The sequence below is a fragment of the Rattus norvegicus genome, chromosome 9 (assembly GCF_036323735.1).
Source record: "Rattus norvegicus strain BN/NHsdMcwi chromosome 9, GRCr8, whole genome shotgun sequence".
NCBI lineage: Eukaryota > Metazoa > Chordata > Mammalia > Rodentia > Muridae > Rattus > Rattus norvegicus.
Genome location: NC_086027.1, coordinates 120668994 through 120690757, shown reverse-complemented (window position 1 = coordinate 120690757; position 21764 = coordinate 120668994). Strand labels below are relative to the sequence as shown.

At 37.3% G+C, this 21764-nt stretch overlaps 1 protein-coding gene across 14 annotated transcripts in view; it reads right to left on the bottom strand.

The window, feature by feature from the left end:
- Yes1 (YES proto-oncogene 1, Src family tyrosine kinase) overlaps window positions 1–21764 on the bottom strand; it is a 107224-nt gene that overhangs the window by 63123 nt on the left and 22337 nt on the right. For all 14 annotated transcript variants that reach the window (XR_010054569.1, XR_010054570.1, XM_063266654.1 and 11 more), the window contains exons 2-8: window positions 14450–14722; window positions 9953–10052; window positions 6659–6757; window positions 5664–5767; window positions 5423–5572; window positions 3294–3449; window positions 2952–3131 (exon numbers count right to left, since the gene is read on the bottom strand). Coding sequence is in view for 12 of the 14 variants with exons in the window: in XM_063266654.1 (XP_063122724.1) it covers window positions 2952–3131; window positions 3294–3449; window positions 5423–5572; window positions 5664–5767; window positions 6659–6757; window positions 9953–10052; window positions 14450–14714 (1054 nt within the window). In the remaining 2 variants the exon portion in view is untranslated. The remainder of the gene's footprint in view (window positions 1–2951; window positions 3132–3293; window positions 3450–5422; window positions 5573–5663; window positions 5768–6658; window positions 6758–9952; window positions 10053–14449; window positions 14723–21764) is intronic.

Below are 21764 nucleotides of genomic sequence, written 5' to 3'. Positions count from 1 at the left end.
AAAATTAGACTCCAGAGAGCCAAATAACCCTATCAAAAATGGGGTACAGGTGAGGAATATCGAATAGCTGAAAAGCATCTACACAAATGTTCAACATCCTTCGTCATCAGGAAAATGTCTGAGATTCTACCTTACACCAGTGAGGATAGCTAAGATCAAAAACTCAGGTGACAACAGATGGTGACGAGGATGTAGAGAAAGAGGAACACTCCTCCATTGTTGGTGGGATTGCAGACTGGTACAACCATTCTGGAAATCAGTCTGGAGGTTCCTCAGAAAATTGGACATTCAACTACCTGAGGATCCAGCTATACCTCTCTTGGGCATATACCCAAAAGATGCTCCAACATATAACAAGGACACATGATCCACTATGGTCATAGCAGCCTTATTTATAATAACTAGAAGCTGGAAAGAACCCAGATGCCCTTCAACAGAGGAATTGATAGAGAAAGTGTGATACATCTACACAATGGAGCACTACTCAGCTGTTAAAAACAAGGACTTCATGAAATTCATAGGCAAATGGATGGAACTAGAAAATATCCTGAGTGAAGTAACCCAATCACAGAAAAACCCACATGGTATGCACTAACGGATAAGTGGATATTAGCCCAAAAGCTCAAATAACCCAAGGTACAATCCACAGACCACATGAAGCTCAAGAAGGATGACCAAAGTGCAGATGCTTCAGTAGTCTTTCTTAGAAGACGGAACAAAAATATTTATAGGAAGAGATATAGAGACAAAGTTTGGAGCAGAGACTGAAGGAATGGTCATTCAGAGCCTGCCCCACCTGGAGATCCAGTCCATATACATACAGCCACCAAACCCAGACAATATTGCTGATGCTCAGAAGTGTATGCTGACAGGAGCCTGATATAGTTTTCTCTTGAGAGGCTCTACAAGAGACTGACAAATACAGAGGCAAATGCTTGCAGTCAACCATTCAACTGAGAAGGGGGTCCCCATTGGAGGTGTTAGAGAAAGGATTAAAGGACCTGAAGGGGTTTGCAATCCCATAAGAACAACAATACCAACCAACCAGAGTTCTCACGGACCAAAGCACCACCCAAAGAGTACACGTGGACAGACCCATGGCTCCAGCTGCATATGTAGCAGAGGATGGCCTTGTTGGAGACAAATCGGAGGCGAAGTCCTTGGTCCTGCCAACTAGACCCCCCCAATGTAGGGGAATGTCAGGGCAAGGAGGTGGGAAGGGGTGGGTGGTTGGGTGGGGGAAATGGGATAACATTTGAGATGTAAATAAAAATATCCAATAAAAATAATTAGTAGGAAAAAAAGGAAGATTCAATTAAAAAAAAGTACTATATGACAAAAATCTGTATGTATAAAAATAGAGCCTGTCCCACATGTGGCCCATACATATACAGCCACCCAATTAGACAAGATGGATGAACAAAGAAGTACAGGCCGACAGGAACCGGATGTAGATCTCTCCTGAGAGACATAGCCAGAATACAGCAAATACATAGGCGAATGCCAGCAGCAAACTACTAAACTGAGAACGGGACCCCCGTTAATAGCCTAGCAAGAGCACCAGTGGAAGGGGAAGCCCTTGGTCTGCTAAGACTGAACCCCCAGTGAACGTGATTGTTGCGGGGAGGATGGGGAGGGGAACACCCATATCGAAGAGGAGGGGGAGGAGTTAGGGGGATGTTGGCCCAGAAACCGGGAAAGGGAATAACAATCGAAATGTAAATAAGAAATACTCAAGTTAATAAAGAAAAAAAGAAAAAGAAAAAAAATAGAGGATATGAAAACGGAGGCAAGAGGGCTCAGTGGGTAAAGGTACCTGCTGCCAAGACTAGTAACCTGACTTGGATCCCAAGACTAAATGATAGAAAAAAAGCCAACTCTTCCAAACTGTGTCTTCCACATGTGTCACAGCACACATACAACTGTACATACATACATGCACGATACCCAAATGCAATTTTAAAGGAGAAAAGTAATCATCAAGCTCTTTGAACTATGAATCCTGTGAGCTACAGTAGCAATCTGCCTGCAGGTATCTCATTGGTACAGCTAGGTCAGGAATATTATGGAAGCAACCAACCATTTTTTGGTTGGACTTAAAAGGCCCATTTCAAAAGACAGAATCCATATGACAGTGTTAACGAGTCCAAGAACCTCTGAGATCATGGGCCCTAGGGAATATCTACAATTATTCCGTTGAATGACAAAGCAATAAGGACTCCTCACAACATAAAGCTATCCCATAGACACGTGTATCACTGAACCACTTTCAGAGAGACTTACTGCAGAAGACAGTAATTAACACAAAGAAGCACAACTGGACAACATGCAAGGTAAGAGATTTTGGAACACTTGACTCTAAATGGGATCAGGGTTAGACACCTTAAACGGATCGTACCTCTCCATCAAGGCTCAGGGCTCTATTCAAGTGCCAGAAGTGGTAGATGACTCCAGGATAACAGCATTTTCTAGACACAGCAAGTCTGATACATATAGGAACTCACAAACACACACACATATATAGCATGCACAATACCTGCAGAGTTCACACCGATAAATCCTAGCACAGAAAAGGCAAAGCACATGGTTCAACTCCTAACCAAGAGCCTATTTGCAATTGACAACTGCTGAGAAAGGGGAAAATCAGTTTTTCCAATGGAGAGACACTGGGTATATCAAAAACACCCCAGAGAAGGTTGCATGCTCAGGAACAGTTGGGCAACACAAAATGAACTCCATGTTTTTGTTTTTAATTTTGTGTTGGGTTTGTCTTCATACTTTTTTGTCTGTCTTTCTAAGAGAAGGAATATAAAGTTTGGTGGGTGGGTGGGTTGAATGGGGATCTGAGAAAAAATATGATATGACTAAGATATATTGTATGTTTTTTTATCTAAGATTAAAATTGTTTCATTGTAACACAATCCTTTAAAAAACGATTCATATGTACATACCTTTTGACATAAACTCAGTGACAATATAAATTGGCTCTTCAGAAACAACTGCATAGAGCGGAACAAGTTTATCGTGTCTTAATTTTTTCATTATCTGAGCTTCTTGAAGGAATGCTTCTGGCATCATTGTACCTGGCTTTAGTGTTTTGATTGCTACTTTTGTGGTTCCATTCCATGTTCCTAGAAAGAACAATTTATTTTACTCTTTCAATCTGTATTTTAAGGAATTTTAGATCAAAATGTAATCAACAATAAAAGTTGTATTATATAATAAAATATTTTGCTATTTTAACTTATGGCCATATAACAAAATGAAGTAACAACAAAGCTTGGGCTTCTTACCCATCCACACTTCACCAAAGCATCCTTGACCTAGTTTAACCTCGAGTCGCAAAGACTCTCGAGGGATTTCCCAAGCGTCTTTTGCGAGACCTTGAGTCTGCGGTTTCACAGTTGGACAGACGGTTGTTAATTTGTGGCATAATCCATCAGCATGTTCTAGATAGATAAAAGGGTACACTGCAAATGAATCACTTTCTAAGACAAATAGAACATTAGTGTCTGTAATCATATGATGATTTTTATTTGATCAATCTTTGAGATAGATCTCACTATGTAGCCTTGGCTGGCCTGGATTGAACTCAGAGATTTACCTGCTTCTAGGATTAAAGGTATATGCCACCATATTTGGCTTATTATTTGTTTTTCTTTAAAAGCTCGTCATTAAATTTAAATCAGTCTCCTATCAGTATTATTCTAAAAAGATATATAACATGGGAAGCTTTCAATAGAAGATGGAGTATATATAAATGAAACTTTAGAAATATATTTTATGCTAATATTTATTGAGTATGTATGCTTATGTTATTATGTCAGTCAGCACTACATAAATCTTTCATATAAATTGAGATTGGAAAAGCTAAGAGAACTGTCTCAAGGTCCCTGCTAGTAAATAAGAACATTCAAACACAAGTCTGTCTGCTTCCAAAACTCCACTCTGCTTTTTGGCAGGTAGTAGGGTATCTGAGAGTTGAATTCAGATTCTTCCTGCCTTAGCCTTCTAAGTGAGGGAATTACAGGCCTGCACCACAGCTTAAAATGCTTTTGACCATTAAGATTCATGTATTCCCCCAGGGAGATGCATTATTAGTTGTTATTTATAATAACCACTAATTCGTAAAACTCTGAAAATCAAGGAAGAAGTTGATATAAGAGTTTGAATTTTAAATAAAGGAGACCTGAAGGCAGCCAGTCCAGATTCAAAATGGCTTGGTTTGTGTATCCTGCTTATATAAAACCTCTCATTGTAAATGAGACACATTTCCTCCCATTCTCATCAAGTAACCACTTAAATCCTTTATAACAAAGGCAATTACAAGTAATGCTAGCTTAACAACACTTTCAATCAATGGCAAACTTGTTGATTGACTTGATAGTTTGTTTGCTGCTAGCTGTCACAGAAGAATTGCCATGGAAACCTCCCCTCTAATTATTTAAAAATTTTCAGATGCACTTACATATCTAATTGACAATGAAAAATTTTAAGACCCAGGACTCCAGAATAGAATTCAAAAGACATTCTATAGATAAGAATGTCTATAGTTGCTATAAGTTCATTTTTTCTTTGGTAAGAAATAGCATCTTCAAATTGGATTTGGTAGGGTTTATATTTTAGAAGGTATTAATAGATTCAGCTTCTACAGAAGGAAATCAAAGAAGGCATTTGAGGGCTTATGACTCTATTCTTTCTTTTCCTTTTAGCAGTGCTGGAGAAGAAACTTCTGCACACATAATTAAGTGCTTTACCACTGAGCTACAATTTCAGGTCTGAGAAAGCTTTTTTATACTACAAGTTTAAGGTTTAATTTTAGCTACTTAGTGTACAAAAATAAAGTGTCTGTTGTCATGTTTTTTAATTTATTGTCACAATCTATCTTAGCATTTATATATTATGATCTAGAACTCCAATGTAAATACCATGCCAGGAAGACATAACAATTTCAATAACAGTTTGATTTGCGCATGCTATCCTATAACCCAATTCAGTTTCCAGGTATCATCATTATTTATTTCTCTGAGTCAGGGTCCTGCTCTACCACCTGGGCAAGATGCAAGTCTTGTTCCTCATTTTGAAACTAGAGCACAGCACCAGCAAGATGGCTCAGCTAGTACCTGTGGTCAAGCCTGACAACTTAAGTTTCATCCACAGAACCCACATAGGATGAGGAGAGAACTGACTCATTGTCACCTAACCTTCACATATGTACCATAGCATGTGTGCGTACGTACACACAGTCACATTATACACAAATAATTTTCAAAAACAAAACAAAACAAAAACCCAACCCAGAATACCAACATTTATTGGGCATTTACTGTGTGTAGATATAAATGAGATTAAAGTTTGATAAACTTGTCTTCATAAAATAGAACATAAAGGATTAATTCCTACCTCTGAAGTGTTCACTAACCTGTGTAATGCTTCACCAGTTTCTGTAGAGTATCAAACTGAGCTCTGGTCGTGATGTAGTATCCACCGTTGTCAAGTTTTCTGATTTTGTAATGCTTCACATTGTCACCCCTTACCTCATCCCAATCACGAATTGAGAGGGAATAAGCACCTGCGGAGAAAGTGGGAATGAACACATTCATTCCAGTTTCCTTGAACTACGGTTAATGAATTCCATGCACATATTAATATGATACTCATACCTTTAGTAGTTTCACTTTCTCTTACTAAGAATATACCTCGCTGATTCCCAGGATTCAGAAGTAATCTTTCAGCATCTTTTCTCCCCATTTTGCCAAAATACCATCTAAAAAAAAGATTTGGAAAGATTTGAGGGTAAGAAAAATTATATACTTGTATCAATAAGAATGGTATATGATAGCTGGGCAGTGGAGGTGCACAACTTAATTCTAGCACTTGGGAGGCAGAGGCAGGTAGATCTCTAGGTTAGAGGCCAGCCAGGGCTACACAAAGAAACCCTGTCTTAAAATAAAAACCAAAAACCAAAAACCAAAAACCAAAAACCAAAGCATGGAGTGTGACAGAAAAGATGACAAGGAATAGCTATGACTTAAATATAAACTTAACAATAAATATAAAAACTAAAGAAAACACAGATAGAAAATCTGCTGGTGACAGGGAAATAATTCTCTAGAAACAATGTGATCACTTGTATTCAATAAGATGCAAGTATATAATATCAAAATTATAGGTAATTCCAAATTTATGTTGGTTTGATTTAATAAAATTTAGTGACAAAAATGACAGTCACTGTTGTGGGAAAGTTCACAGAATACTGAAGAAGATAAAAAAAACAAACAAAGAGTAACAAAGTAATAGTAGAAAAAGGGCACTTTTATGACTTGTTATCATTAAAAACAAACAGCACAACTGTACACTCTGTGCAAGGAGCTGAAAAGACAGTCTTTGGAGTACAAAAAAAAATAAAAGTTTTAAAAATGAATTGGAAAATAAAAGATATTAAATACAATGTGGAATGATTAATGCAGATTTACTTACTGTGTATCTCTGAGAAGACAAGATATTAATTATTAATTCTCAAACAGCACTTATTAATATGATACATTAGCTGTTTAAGACTTGAATATAACTATGTGTAAAGTTGTGGTTACATAGAATGTGCATTAAAACATTTTAAAAGTCAAAATAATTAATAAAATATGAAGTAGCAACATACTCTTCTGCCTGAATGGAATCTGCAGGCGCTACATAATTGCTAGGGATATAACCATTCTTTCCGGTAGCAATTGATCTTGCTTCCCACCAGTCTCCTTCCCTGCAACACAAAAAAACAACAATCACCATAATGTAGAGTCCTATCCAAGGTGTAATTTCTTATCTCAAGCAAAGAGCAGAAACTACTTCCATTTTTTATCTGGATTTTTTAATGGATTATTTTATGGATTAATCAGACTAAGAGTTGAATTCAAATGAACAATATTTTTAAAAGGTAATTACATGAATTAAGGGAATTAAGTCCACACAAAAGCACAACTGTTCTAAACCAACAGTAGTAACAAAACACCCCTAAATACTGCACCTTGAATTCTACTTACCTTTTTTATGTTCTTTCAACTAAAGCTAGTAAAACTATATTGAATAGATACACTGATTAAATTTTAAATAAAATTTAACAGTTTGAGATTTTATTTCTATGTCATATATACCTCCCCCATTTAAAGGATAACATTTTATATTCAGAGTTGTATGGTCATCAAAATAATTCACTTTAGAACATTTCACCATCTTAAAAACCCTGGGCTGGCAAGATAGCTCAGCAGGAGAATTCACTTGCTATGCAAACCAATGACCTAAATTTAATCCCGAGACAATGTAAAGGAGAGAGGTGAGACCCAACTACACCAAGCTGTCCCTCTAGCCTCCACCTATGTGCCCATACACACAATAAATAAATGTATGTATGTATATTTGTATGTTGAAAAAAAGCCAGCCCATGCTTATAAGTCATTTATAGCCTCCCCTACCCCACATTCTAAGTAACCTTTATGAATATGATTATCATGGAAGATGGGGCCATTTATGAAGATTTTTGTGACTGACTTCTTAGAATATTAGTAAGGTTCATCCATATTTTAGCCTGTATCATTTTTTTGTTGTTGTTGCTACTAAATGCTTCCTTCTTAATAGCACATAAAAATAAAACTTTTTAAGTCACATTAGGAATAAAATCAAAGGTCTTAGCATTCTTAAAGCAAAAAACAGTGAATGATAACAATCCAAAGTTGAATTTTGAGAGCTGGAGAGATGGTTTAGTGGATAAAGGCCCAGGCCTACATGGGCTATACCTACTTCCACAAGTTGTCCTCTGACCTCCATGTATACACCATGGTACATGTACATGCCTCAGTATGTTTGTTTTCTCTCAAAATAAGTAAAAATATTTGTCTCCCTCTTTCTCTCACAATAAGTAAAACAACTATTTCTTTTTAAAAGATTATTTCCTAGTGGTGACATAAGCCTATGATCCGGCAGGCACCCAGGAGATGGAAGCAGGAGAATAGCAAGTTTAAAGTTAGACTGGACCATATAGCAAGACCCTGATTCAAATAAAACAAACATGTATGCTTCTAAAATGTTATTCAAAAACTGGAATCAGCTTAATATTATGATTCAAAACATGAGAACTATATATCGTTTATAATATATTGACCTTGGCTCTTCCAAAATATCTAAAAAAGTATTTCTAATAAGATGATATATGTGATTTACTCCTTAAGATTACATACATTGTCCAAACTAAAATTTTTATAAATGTTCTAAGTGAATTTATTCTCTTAAAAATGAATTAAGAAAGCTTTTGATAAACTATTTGCAAACAGATTACTAGTATCCTAGAATATATTAAGCCCTTTCATCTATATAAACAGAAAACTATTATTTCAAAGTCTTACTCTGTAGCTAGCCCTGGATCGCTTAGAACCTGTAGCTATCCAGTCTTAGACTAAAACTTTGTATTTGACCCTTGTAAGCATTCTCTGAATCATTCACTGAATGTTACTAAATGTAAGACAAACAGCAGCTCTTAAGCTCAAGAACTGACTCTGGGACATAGTTGGCAATTTTGATGGTATTAACACTGTAACCTGGAGTTGATGAATCTTTGTTATGTGCATAAGCAGAATTTTACCAATATCTCTGGCATGTACCCAGGTGACAGTAACCACATTCCCACCCTGACTATGATAATCAAAAATATCTCTAGACACTGCTAAATACCTTCTGTGTCATTCTGCCTCAAGCTGAGAACCAGCGGTCTAAAAGAATGACAAGTAAGTTAAGAATTGTGATTTACAATGTGATGACAGCCATAACAGGTTTGTAGAGTATGTAAACCACCCAAGAAACACTGCATAAAGCAGGGTGCGGGACTGAGCTAGGCAGGAGAGGAAAAAGGCAAACAGAAAAGAGCAAAGAACTATTTTTTTAAGGATGAGGAGGGCTAACTCAACAGGGAAAGAAACAAGGGCTCAATACAGTGCAGTGACACAGCACAGCTCTGGATTACATCCAACAAGCAACTCTTCCACCAAAAAAGAAAAAGGAAAGTCATTCCAGAAAAATAATTGGTGTATGTAAAGGTATGAAGAGGGTGAGAAAATACTGCGATTTGCAATACTTCATTATAGCTGGATGGTAGAATGAGAAAGGATAAAAACACAGGGCAAAGTCTCAATGATTATTGTTGTTGCTCTTTTTAAATCTTCATGGCCATCGTTAGCTACTGAAGGCTCTTAAGGCAAAGAGACACAATCGCAGTTCATGTTTATATTCTAGAGCAGTAGGTAAGTGGTAACGTGGTAAAACAAGAATGGAAGGAAGCAAAAACTAGAAGCAAAGAGACCAAAAGTGTGTGCTTTGAGAAGTTATAGTTATGCTTGCTAGTGAAATTACAAAATCTGCTGAGTAACAAGCATCAAGTTTTCTATGGCAGACCAATAAATGACAAAGTCTAAGGGTAACATAGGATAAACAATTTGGTAAGTTTCAGAGTACAAAGGTTCCATATCTAGCACTCCCTACAAGGTATTTTAAGTCATCTCATATTTATGTAACTACAGATTTCTCTTCCTAAAAATCTTTTTAACAAGGAGCATCATTTTGGAGACAGGAACTTGATATGTGTAGCTCATGATGACCTGGAACTCACTATGCAACCCAGACTAACCTCAAACTGAAGATCTTGTCTTAGCCTCTCCAATGATGGGCTATAGGTACATACCATCACACCCAGAACTCTTTGTTCTAAAATCTCTATTTTTTACAGACAACTCCATGAGTATGATTTGCAAAGTAGTAACCTGCCTATAGCAATGTATCTCAAGGCAAATGCATTATCCAACCCAGGGACAAAGATTCATAGCCCACCATTCGCATCTCTGTATCATCAACTCTATCAGGGGTCTCATGTAGAGACCAGGTCTCTCTCTTACAAAATATACACAAAACTTACGTATTGTTAATTATTTGAAATCTTTCACCCTTCTTAAAGGAAAGGTCTTCTGTAGTTCTAGCTTCATAATCATATAAGGCCACAAATATAGTGACACCACCTGGCACAGGAAAAAAAAAGACCAAGGTAAGTGATACACCTGAATTCATAGAAGAAATCAACAACTATTGCTAGTAAAAGCTTAAGTTCAGTTTCTTCCTTGCTCTAGTATTCATTTTTAGAAGTTGTATTATGAGTAAGATGTTTTCCTAAGGCTTCCAGTGAAGTCACTGTACTGCATAAATTCTAAAATTTTTATAAACTCTGAAATAAATGTAATTTCACTTATGATGCAACATTTCTGGCTTGAGAGGGCAGCCATGTTGCAGATCAGTTCTTTGGAAAGGAAAGTACACAGACTCCTGGCACTTGTTTTCAATGCCTTATCCATAACAGGAAGATCTATAACCATTAACAGCGATCATTAAGGCTTTCTTAAGGTTCACTTTATACTTAAAAATGACAATGTCATATTTGTCTCAAATGTTAGCGGTATGGTTAGTATGAATTGTATGGTACAAGCGCAAAAAAAAATAGCTGTCAGATCTAGCAATGTGTGAATATAAAAGATGAACATACTTAACATTTAATATATTATTTATAATTAGAATAATAGAGTAGATGACACTGCAGTGTTTAAAATACTTCAAAGGAGGTATTCTAGTTTTAAAAATTAGTTTATGGCAATTTTAATGTATATATATTATCAATTATAATATAATGTTTTGAAACATAAATTACAGAATGGTTAAATCAACCTACATCATAATATTAATCTTTTGTGGGGTTCAGGAAACTTAAAATCTACTTTTACCAACTTTCAATACAATTTGTTGTTACTAAGCAGAGTCACAAGGTTGTACAATAGAATTCATCAACTGATTTTTTCTCAAAATTTGTATCTTTTTACCAACTCTTTCCTGAGGAGGGTAGGAAAGGTTCAAATCCTTAACGTCCTATGTGCAAGGTCAGCCTATTCCTGAGCTATACTCTAGGCCTGACCACCAATGAATATATCCTTTGTGAGACAAAGCCTCACTGTATGGTCCAGGTTTGAATCCAGCTTATAGAGATCTGCCTGTCTCTGCCTCTCTAAGTACTGGGATTAAAAATGCGTTTCCACTACATCCAGTTTTGAACAAAATAGTCATAACTCAACTATGTATTAACCCTATCTAGCATAATTCAATGTTGACTTGCTGCATCCATTATTAGTTTATATTCATCAGTACCTTTAAAGAATGGGAAAGGGAAAAGGCAGGGAGTAAAACTACAAATGAATGTTAAGTACAAATACTGTGACATGAAAATGCATTGTAAAACTTGCTACCTTTAAATATAAAGTAGTAGACAGAAAAGCACAGGTGTAAGGACACATTCATACACAGCACCAGCTCACTTGGCTGGCTTCTCCCCTCAAATTTAGTCATCAATCAACTTGCTTATTTGACATGTCTATTTCAATGTCTAGAGAACATTTAAAATTTATTAAAAAACAAGTGAAGCGCTTGGCTTTTCTTCTATAATCTGTATTTGCCCAACTCGTTTCCCTCTAAGCAAAGTTATAGTTGGGACAGTTACTTCTAGCTCTAAAATGGATGACTATCTACTTCCCACGTCTACTGTGGCCATCTATCACTAGGAATGCTGGCATCAGACACTCCCTTCTAACTGGTTCTATGCTGCTTTACTGTCATCCATTCTCCTAGAATGAGTGTTAATTCTTTCTCAAGACTTACTTTTAGGTGTATGTGTATATGAGTATAAGCCATGTGTATGCAGGTGACTGAGGAGGCCACAGGAGGGTGTTTGATCTCTTTAAGCTGGAGTTACATGTAGTTTTGAGCTGTCTGATGTGGATACTTAGAACCAAACTAGGGTCCTCTGGAAGAGCATTATGTGTTCTTAATAGCTGAGCCCATCTCTACAGTCTGTATATTGTTTTTAGAGTAAAATCCTTTCTTCAAAACTCAAAGCTTCTGTTTAGCTTTGAATAACACTCCAACTCATTCCTACAGGCTATGGTCCTTAGTACTAACTATAGTGTCCTGTCTAGTCTTATATAATTCTCCCATCAGTGTACATTGGTCTTCAAAAGTTCCAAGTCTATTTACTTCTTGAACTTGGTGTTTGTTATTTTTGTTATTTTGTTCTTTCTTCCCCTAGCTCTACAAATAGGTTATATCTATCAATCAAGTATCAGTTCAAGAGACTTCTTCCTAAGGTAGATTTCTGTGCCAACTACAGACCCTTCACCAATCATCTTGTTTTTGCCATCACAATACTTAAGCACTACTGTTTAGCTGTTTATTCACTAATTATTATTCAACTATTATAATGTAAACTCTACCAGGTTCAGAAGCTTTGTTACTCACCTCTCTATACCTTGTATAAGACATTGTTCTTTTCTTTTTTTCAGCTATTAAATAGACATCTATGAATAAAGTATTTTACATAAGTAAATTGCTTTAAGTATTGGGAGTGAATCTGGGAAGAGTTGTGCAGAGGATTTTGAAAATGATCAAAATACATTGTATACATGCATGAAATTTACAGTTAATAAAAATGCTGTATTTTTAGAAACTGCTTTAAGTAGGTTAAAAAAAAGTCTTTTTATGGGGTTGGGGATTTAGCTCAGTGGTAGAGCGTTTGCCTAGGAAGCGCAAGGCCCTGGGTTCGGTCCCCAGCTCCGAAAAAAAAGAACCAAAAAAAAAAAAAAAAGTCTTTTTATATCAACATTTATTTACTCTAGTCATTTTGAATTACCACTTTTCCCAAGTAATTCCAAGGCTTGTGTTAATAACTATCAGAAACAGAACCATGGCCATTGATTACTTGAGTATTTATAGGCGGGAGGCTGAAATTAGGACTGTGACCAACTGTGATGTCTATCATTTTCCAAATGTATCTAAATAGATTCAGTGTATGGCAGTCCTCTGGTACTGCTGCTGGTCCAGAGGTACAGACTGGGGAAGATAAATGTTTATATAGTTCATGCTTGTGAAGAAACATCTCTTTTGCCCCGCTGACTATTAACGACGACATGAGCCATTCTATTTTTTGGTAGCTTTTTACACCCAAGGCTAAGGCAGGCACTCAAGAGTGAAGAAGGACAGTAACTCCATGCCTTCCTGATATCATGGACCCTTACATCAGGGAATCCATCCCAAAGCTCGTTCTTTTTTGAGCCAGCTGTGTTTTGTTATTTCAAGAGAAAAGAGTTGCTGGGCAAAAGAGTTTATTTTCTTTCCTTTCAAAATCTATGCTTTTAGGACTTCTTTTTTTTTTTTTTTTTTTTTTTTTTTTTTGGTTCTTTTTTTCGGAGCTGGGGACCGAACCCAGGGCCTTGCGCTTCCTAGGTAAGCGCTCTACCACTGAGCTAAATCCCCAGCCCCGCTTTTAGGACTTCTTGATTCCATGGCAACTATCATTTCTTACTATCGTTTGAAAGAAGATGACAACGTTATTAATGGAGTTCTGGATTAGAGTACCAAATCTGTTGCTTATCAACTGTGTGACTCTAGAGGAAAACTATCATAACTCTGAACTGCAGGATCTTCCTTTTTAAAATCACTACCTGGACCAGTGAAATGGCTAAACTAATAAAGGTGCTTGCTGCCAACACTGATGACCTTGGTTTGATCCCAGAACCAATATAGTAGAAGAAGAGGACTCATGCAATCTGTCCTCTGACTTCCACATGTACACTATGGGGCATGTAAAAGCACACACACAAAATAAATAAAAGTAATAAAGTCACTATCTGAAAAAAACTGTGTTAATGTTACTAAACTGACGTATAATTAACACTTATTAAGTAAGTAATATAGCACTTGATAGCACTTTACAGCTATAAAGAGTTAAGAAATTGCTGGGGTAGAAAAAGGATTCTTTTAAATCTCCGCATTCCCAGTATCTGCCACATAGTAGCTGCTCAGTTATTATTTGGATAATGAAATACTTTATTATAGATAGAATTCAGTAAACAGTCATTATTAACACCAAATGTCTCAGAATCCTATCATGTATATGTTAAGACTTCAGGGCTAGAAATACAGCTTCACGGCGAAACACTTAACTAGCATGTTACGTTGGAGGCCTTGCTTTTGATTCCTCGCTCTACAAAAAAAGAAAACAACTAAGAATTTGAGAATGGGGTGGGTTGGGGTTGGGGATTTAGCTCAGTGGTAGAGCGCTTGCCTAGCAAGTGCAAGGCCCTGGGTTCAGTCCCCAGCTCCAGAAAAAAAAAAAGAAAAAAGAAAAAAAAAAAAAAAGGAGAATGGGGTGGGTTCACAGTGAGATCCTACCTCAAAAATTAAAGTCTGCCCTTTTTAGAGATTTTATTTGTTCATACAACATTTTGCTTATAAGTTTTTTTTTTTTCCCCTAGCATTGGCCAGATCTGAAGTATGTAAAGCCCAAGGTTATATTTCCTGCAACTATCCATTTAAATCTCACCTGTTAAACTTGTAGGATATGAACTTGGCACCACTGAGAATGAGGAAGATGCTCCTCCAAAAGGAGTCACCCCAGAGGACCCTCCAAAGGGTGTCATGGAAAGACTGTTAAAATTAGCTGATGCTCCCTTTGTGGAAGAGGTCGTGGCAGCTGTAGCATGTTCCACTCCATAATGACCGGCACTTGTGTTTACAGGCTCTGTAGGATTTTCCGGTGTATATTTAATGGCTGGACTTTTGTTTTCTTTACTTTTAATGCAGCCCATTATCAAATCTGCAGAGGCAATAAGGCAAGATTTTGAGAATTAGTTAATGTGCAGGGAACTTTAGAAAGATACAATTGAGTCCAATGTGGTGGTACATGCTCTTAATTCCAGTAATTAGAAGGCAGAGGCAGGCTATCTCTGTGAGTTTGAAGTCAACCTGGTCTACACAGCAAGTTACAGACCAGTATGACGAATGACTGTGAACAAGGCATCCTCCATCTTCCTCTGCAAAAAGATGTTTTAACAAAACAGCACAAAATAACAGAAACATGTTCAATCTCCTAGCCAACACAAAATTTAAATTATCCTTTTTGATTATCACTTTGGAAAGTTCTAAAACAATACTTAAGACTGAATTTTATCCAAAAAATTATTAATATTCACAAAATATGTTAAATTTCAAAAATATATTAGTATAGTAAATTTATAAAATTATCTAAATACAAAGTCTAAGTATTAAGAAAATATTAACAACTCAATTAAAATGCAAAAGAATAAGTCATATCAAAGAGTTAAAGATTTGAAAGAAAACACTAATTATTTTAAATCTGATAGCATGCTAATGGTGAAATATCCTTTCAGTTCAAAAAAGGATACTGTAATTACTGACCACCCATTTCCTCTGGCAGTTTCCTTAATTGCTTTCCCACTTTCTTTATGCAGTATGGCTTCAGCTAGGTGGTAATTAGCTCCTAAAACACTCTTCTGTCTATACATCCTCTCCCTTCAAGAGCCACATATACTTTCCTTTGCCCCCCTACAAAGTCTTCTATTACTATTATTCCTGACCTGTTCTCTTCCTCTTTCTCTTAATATGCTCTTGGTCCTTATAGTGAATTTAATTTTCTTCTTGTCCCCTTTTCCTTAGTCAAATTATTCATTGAAACCTCATCATTCTAACTCTTACATACCTCTTATTTTCCTCCTCTTTTTACCTACCCACTTATCCTTTTCAATAGCACAAGACAGATCACCATTGTCAGTCTAGTTCCATCAGCAACCCTGCATCAACACATAGAAGCTAGTACTGATGTCCATTTCATTTCACACATTATAAATATAAGGTGTGGTTTATTTTAAAGTAACCACCAGGTGTAAACAAGAGTTAAAAGACATTAGTGGTGGTGTGGGGGAATGGGATGGTTTAGTGCAATGGTTCTCAACCTGTGAGTTGTGACCTTGGCAAACTCTATCTCCAAAATATTTCATTATGATTAATAACAGTGGTAAAATTACAGTTATAAAGTAGCAACAAAAATAATTTTATGGTTGGGGGTTAAGAATCACTGGTTTACACTGAACTGAGAATAGGTCTCCTGTTGAAGGAATCAGAGAAAGAACTGGAAGAGCTTGAAGGGGCTCGAGACCCCATATGTACAACAATGTCAAGCAACCAGAGCTTCCAGGGACTAAGCCACTACCTAAAGACTATACATGGACTGACCCTGGACTCTGACCCCATAGGTAGCAATGAATATCCTAGTAAGAGCACCAGTGGAAGGGGAAGCCCTGGGTCCTGCTAAGACTGAACCCCCAGTGAACTAGACTATGGGGGGGGGAGGGCGGCAATGGGGGGAGGGTTGGGAGGGGAACACCCATAAGGAAGGGGAGGGGGGAGGGGGATGTTTGCCCGGAAACCGGGAAAGGGAATAACACTCGAAATGTATATAAGAAATACTCAAGTTAATAATAATAATAATAATAATAATAATAATAATAATAAATGAAAAAAAAAGAATCACTGGTTTAGTGGGTAAAAGACCTTGCCACTCAAGCTGGGTACAGTGGCACACACTTTTATAATCCTAGCACTCAGGGAGGCAGAGGCAGGTGGAGGAGTTCCAGGCTAGCCAGGGCTATTACACAGAAAAACCCTGTCTTGAAAAACAAAAACAAAAGGAAACAAAGAACTTGCCAAACTAGATGACCTGACTTCTATTCAAGGAACTCGCATAAAAAGCCAAATATAATGGCATGTGCCTGTAATCCCAGCACTGTACTATAAAATGGGACGCAGAGGCAGGACAACAGGTTGAAACCTTCTGAGCCAGCTAGCATGAAATAATCAACACAAGAGAAACAAGACAGGCAAAGAGGCATGAATTGATTGTTTTCGATTAAAAAGGGTATGTTTTAAACCACTCATTTCATGTATAAGGGTATTTTGTCTGCATGTATCCCTGTGCACCATGTGTGTGCTTGGTGCCAACAGAAGCCAGAAGAGTATGTCAGATGCCCTGGAACTGAAGTTACAGGAATTGTGAGCTGCCATGTTGATGCTGGGAATCAAACACAGATCTTTTAGAAGAGTGCTCTTTACCACGGACACATATAACAGAACTTTTTCTTTTTGTCTTAAAGAACACTCTTGAAAATTGTCTCTGATCTTTACATGCATACCATGGTGCATGTGTGCACACACAATAAATGCAGATTTTTCAAAAGACCATTTTTAAAAATGGATTGCTTTGGGCTCCAAGTTCTAATGACTTAAGAGGCATGCATTAACAAAAATCATTAGAGCACAGGAGAAGCTGGTCTCTTTTTTAAAAAAAAGTCTCACACAAAGTATAAGAAAATACTATGAAATCTGAAAAGTAATAAAGGGGAGGGAACTACAAAATATCAGAGAACAAAAGAATAGTTTAAGTGAAGTTCTGAACATTGAGGAAAGGAAGCATGGCAAAGAGGTGGATGTTACTACAATTTTAAGATTCTAGTAGAATATGAACATATTTTAAAACGAAAATTATGGAAATCCTTTCTCTTACATCAAAATTTTTACATAAAATGTTTTGCTCCCCCCACTTAACCAAGGTATAATTTAAGTGCATTCAAGTGAATCCATTTTTTTGAGTTTCACTTGTGTTGTCAAGTGTGTAAAACCTTACACCCAATACTATAATCACGACATAATGTTTTGATCATCCCTCCCTTAGACAATTCCCAACTATAGCCCTAGGTAACCACTAACCAGTTGCTTCTAATTAACGACCCATCTCTTCTAGTGTTTCACATAGAGGAAATCACAAAAGCAGTCTTTTAAAAATTAAATACTGTGTATGAGATAGCTCTACAGATATAATTAGCTCATTAATTTTTATTGGCATTGTCCAGCTTTGAGCTATAAACATTCTGTCAAATCTTTTGTTACTAGTCTCTCCACCCTCAGCAACAGCTAGGAATGGAACTGGCAGGTCATGAGATCTATGAAGCTGTTTATCCCTTTATATAATCTACTCTAAGCCTCACATTCATGTAAATTCCAGTTGCTTTACAAATTTAACATTACCACTTCTTTCTCAAAAAGCCATGATACAGATACATGGATCTAGATACATCTACACATTAATATAGCTACCATTCACTCAACTTAGAAAGTTTTACAATTGACATCTACTGATATCAAAAGGAAGCCAACAACACAAAATGCATTTGGCCAAGTAGATGTTAAAACATACTACAAAACTGTTAAATCCTAACAAGTTAACCACCAAGTCATTTAGTGGGAGAAATAGTGGTCATGACCTATCTAATCTGCCTCTTTAAAGAGGTTTCTTACTCCAGTAGATAACAGTTAATATAGAGGCTCACAACTAGTCAAAGTGCAGAGAATAAATGGCCATGGAATGTTTAATTCCAAATTGGGTTATCTGTATCACCTACCCTTCTCTGTACCTAGAGAAACCATGTCTCGAAAAACCAAACAACAACAAAGACACAGCAGATTCTAGCTTTGCTTTTTAAATAAGTTTGTTTACTCCTAAAAATTTATAGTATAGCACAGGCAAGCGATGAATTTCCAAAGATTTATTGGAAAAGAACATGTTTACTTTTTAAATTAATGGGCAAAGTCCAAGATCATCTAAAATATCAAAACCTATTAGATGTTGTTATGGGTTTGTTGTTGTTGTTTTAAGTTTGACCCAATCTAGAATCATCTGGGAAATGAGTCTCAATGAAAGAATGTTTAAAGCAAGTTGGGAATGGGGGATGGGGGTGGAAGTGAGGCTTAAGAGAGGATTATCTTAAGAGAGGTAGAAAGACCTAGCCACTGTGAGTGGCAAGAGTTCTTATAGAACCAAGGCCACCAGTCCTGGGATGGTACCACTCACAGCAGGTTGAACCCCATTAATCACTAATTAAAAAAATGCCCTAGATTGCAGACTGGTACAACCATTCTGGAAATCAGTCTGGAGGTTCCTCAGAAAATTGGACATTGAACTACCTGAGGACCCAGCTATACCTCTCTTGGGCATATACCCAAAAGATGCCTCAACATATAACAAAGACACGTGCTCCACTATGTTCCTAGCAGCATTATTTATACTAGCTAGAAGCTGGAAAGAATCCAGATGCCCTTCAAGAGAGGAATGGATACAGAAAATGTGGTACATCTACACAATGGAATATTACTCAGCTATCAAAAACAATGACTTTATGAAATTCATAGGCAAATTGTTGGAACTGGAAAATATCATCCTGAGTGAGGTAACTCAATCACAGAAAAACACACATGGTATGCACTCATTGATAAGTGGCTATCAGCCCAAATGCTCAAATTACCCTACATGCCTAGAACAAATGAAACTCAAGAAGGATGATCAAATTGTGAATGCTTCACTCCTTCTTTAAAAGGGGAACAAGAATACCCTTGGGAGGGAATAGGGAGGCAAAGTGTAGAACAGAGGCAGAAGGAACACCCATTCAGAGCCTGCCCCACATGTGGCCCATACATATACAGACACCAAACTAGATAAGATGAATGAAGCAAAGAAGTGCAGGCCGACAGGAACCAGATGTAGATCTCTCCTGAGAGACACAGCCAGAATACAGCAAATACATAGGTGAATGCCAGCAGCAAACCACTGAACTGAGAACGGGAACCCCGTTGAAGGAATCAGAGAAAGGACTGGAAGAGCTTGAAGGGGCTCGAGACCCCATATGAACAACAATGCCAACCAACCAGAGCTTCCACGGACTAAGCCACTACCCAAAGACTGTACATGGACTGACCCTGGGCTCCAACCTCATAGGTAGCAATGAATAGCCTAGTAAGATCACCAGTGGAAGGGGAAGCCCTTGGTCCTGCCAAGACTGAACCCCGAGTGAACGTGATTGTTGGGGGTAGGGCGGTAATGGGGGGAGGATAGGGAGGGGAACACCCATATAGAAGGGGAGGGGGAGAGGTTAGGGGGATGTTGGCCCGGAAACCGGGAAGGGGAATAACAATCGAAATGTAAATAAGAAATACTCAAGTTAATAAAGATTAAAAAAAAGAAGAAGAACTTCATGTCTCTCAAAAAAGATATTGAAGATCTCAGAAGATGAAAAGACCTCCCATGCTCATGGATTGGCAGAATTAATATAGTAAAAATGGCCATTTTGCCAAAAGCAATCTACAGATTCAATGCAATCCCCATCAAAATTCTAACTCAATTCTTTATAGAATTAGAAAAAGCAATTTGCAAATACATTTGGAATAACAAAAAACCCAGGATAGCGAAAACTATACAGAACAATAAAAGAACTTCTGGGGGAATCACTATCCCTGACCTTAAGCAATATTACAGAGCAATAGTGACAAAAACTGTATGGCAGGTAGATCAGTGGGATAGAATTGAAGACCCAGAAATGAACCCACACAACACCTATGGACACTTGATCCTTGACAAAGTAGCTAAAACCATGCAATGGAAAAAAAAAAAAAAAGATAGCACTTTCAACAAATGGTGCTGGTTCAACTGGAGGTCAGCATGTGGAAGAATGCAAATCGATCCATTTTTATTGCCCTATACAAAGCTTAAATCCAAGTGGATCAAGGACCTCCACCTCAAATCAGATACACTCAAACTAATAGAAGAAAAAGTGAGGAAGAATCTCGAACACATGGGCACTGGGGAAAATTTCCTGAGCAAAACACCAATGGCTTATGCTCTAAGATCAGGAATCAACAAATGGTACCTCATAAAATACAAAGCTTCTGTAAGGCAAAGGACCCTGTCATTAGAACAAAACGGCAACTAACAGATTGGGAAAAGATCTTTACCAATCCTATATCCAATAGAGGGCTAATATCCAAAATATACAAAGAACTCAAGAAGTTAGACTCCAGAGAGCCAAATAACCCTATTAAGAAATGGGGTACAGAGCTAAACAAAGAATTCTCAGCTGAGGAGTATCGAATGGCTGAGAAGTACCTAAAGAAATGCTTAACATCTTTAGTCATCAGGGAAATACCAATCATAACAACCCTGAGATGCTGGGGAGGATGTGGAGAAAGAGGAACACTCCTCCATTGTTGGTGGGATTGCAGACTGGTACAACCACTCTGGAAATCAGTCTGGAGGTTTCTCAGACATTCTACTACCTAAGAACCCAGCTATACCTCTCCTGGGCATAAACCCAAAAGATGCTCCAACATATAACAAAGACATGTGCTCCACTATGTTCATAGCAGCCTTATTTATTATAGCCAGAAGCTGGAAAGAACCCAGATGCCCTTCAATAGAGGAATGGATACAGAAAATGTGGTACATCTATACAATGGAGTACTACTCAGCTATCAAAAACAATGACTTCATGAAATTCATAGGCAAATGGACTGTACTAAAATTTATCATCCTGAGTGATGTAACCTAATCACAGAAAAACACACATGATATGCACTAATTAGTGGATATTAGCTCCAAAGCTCAAATTACCCAAGATATAATCCACAGATCACATGAAGCTCAAGAAGGATGACGAAAATGCGGATACTTCATTCCTTTTTTTTTGGAGCCAAATCTGAAACAAGTTTTATTAAATATTAAATACTGACCAACAGTTGGGCTTTGATCAGGACCACTCCCTGGAATTTCCTAGCTGAGTGACCACTTCACTCCTTCTTAAAAGGGGGAACAAAAATATTCATAGGAGGGGATTTGGAGGCAAAGTCTGGAGGAGAGACTGAAGGAACAGCCATTCAGAGCCTGCCCCACATGTGCCTCATTTATATTCAGCCACCAAGACTAGATACGATCGACGAAGCTAAGAAGGGCTGTTGAC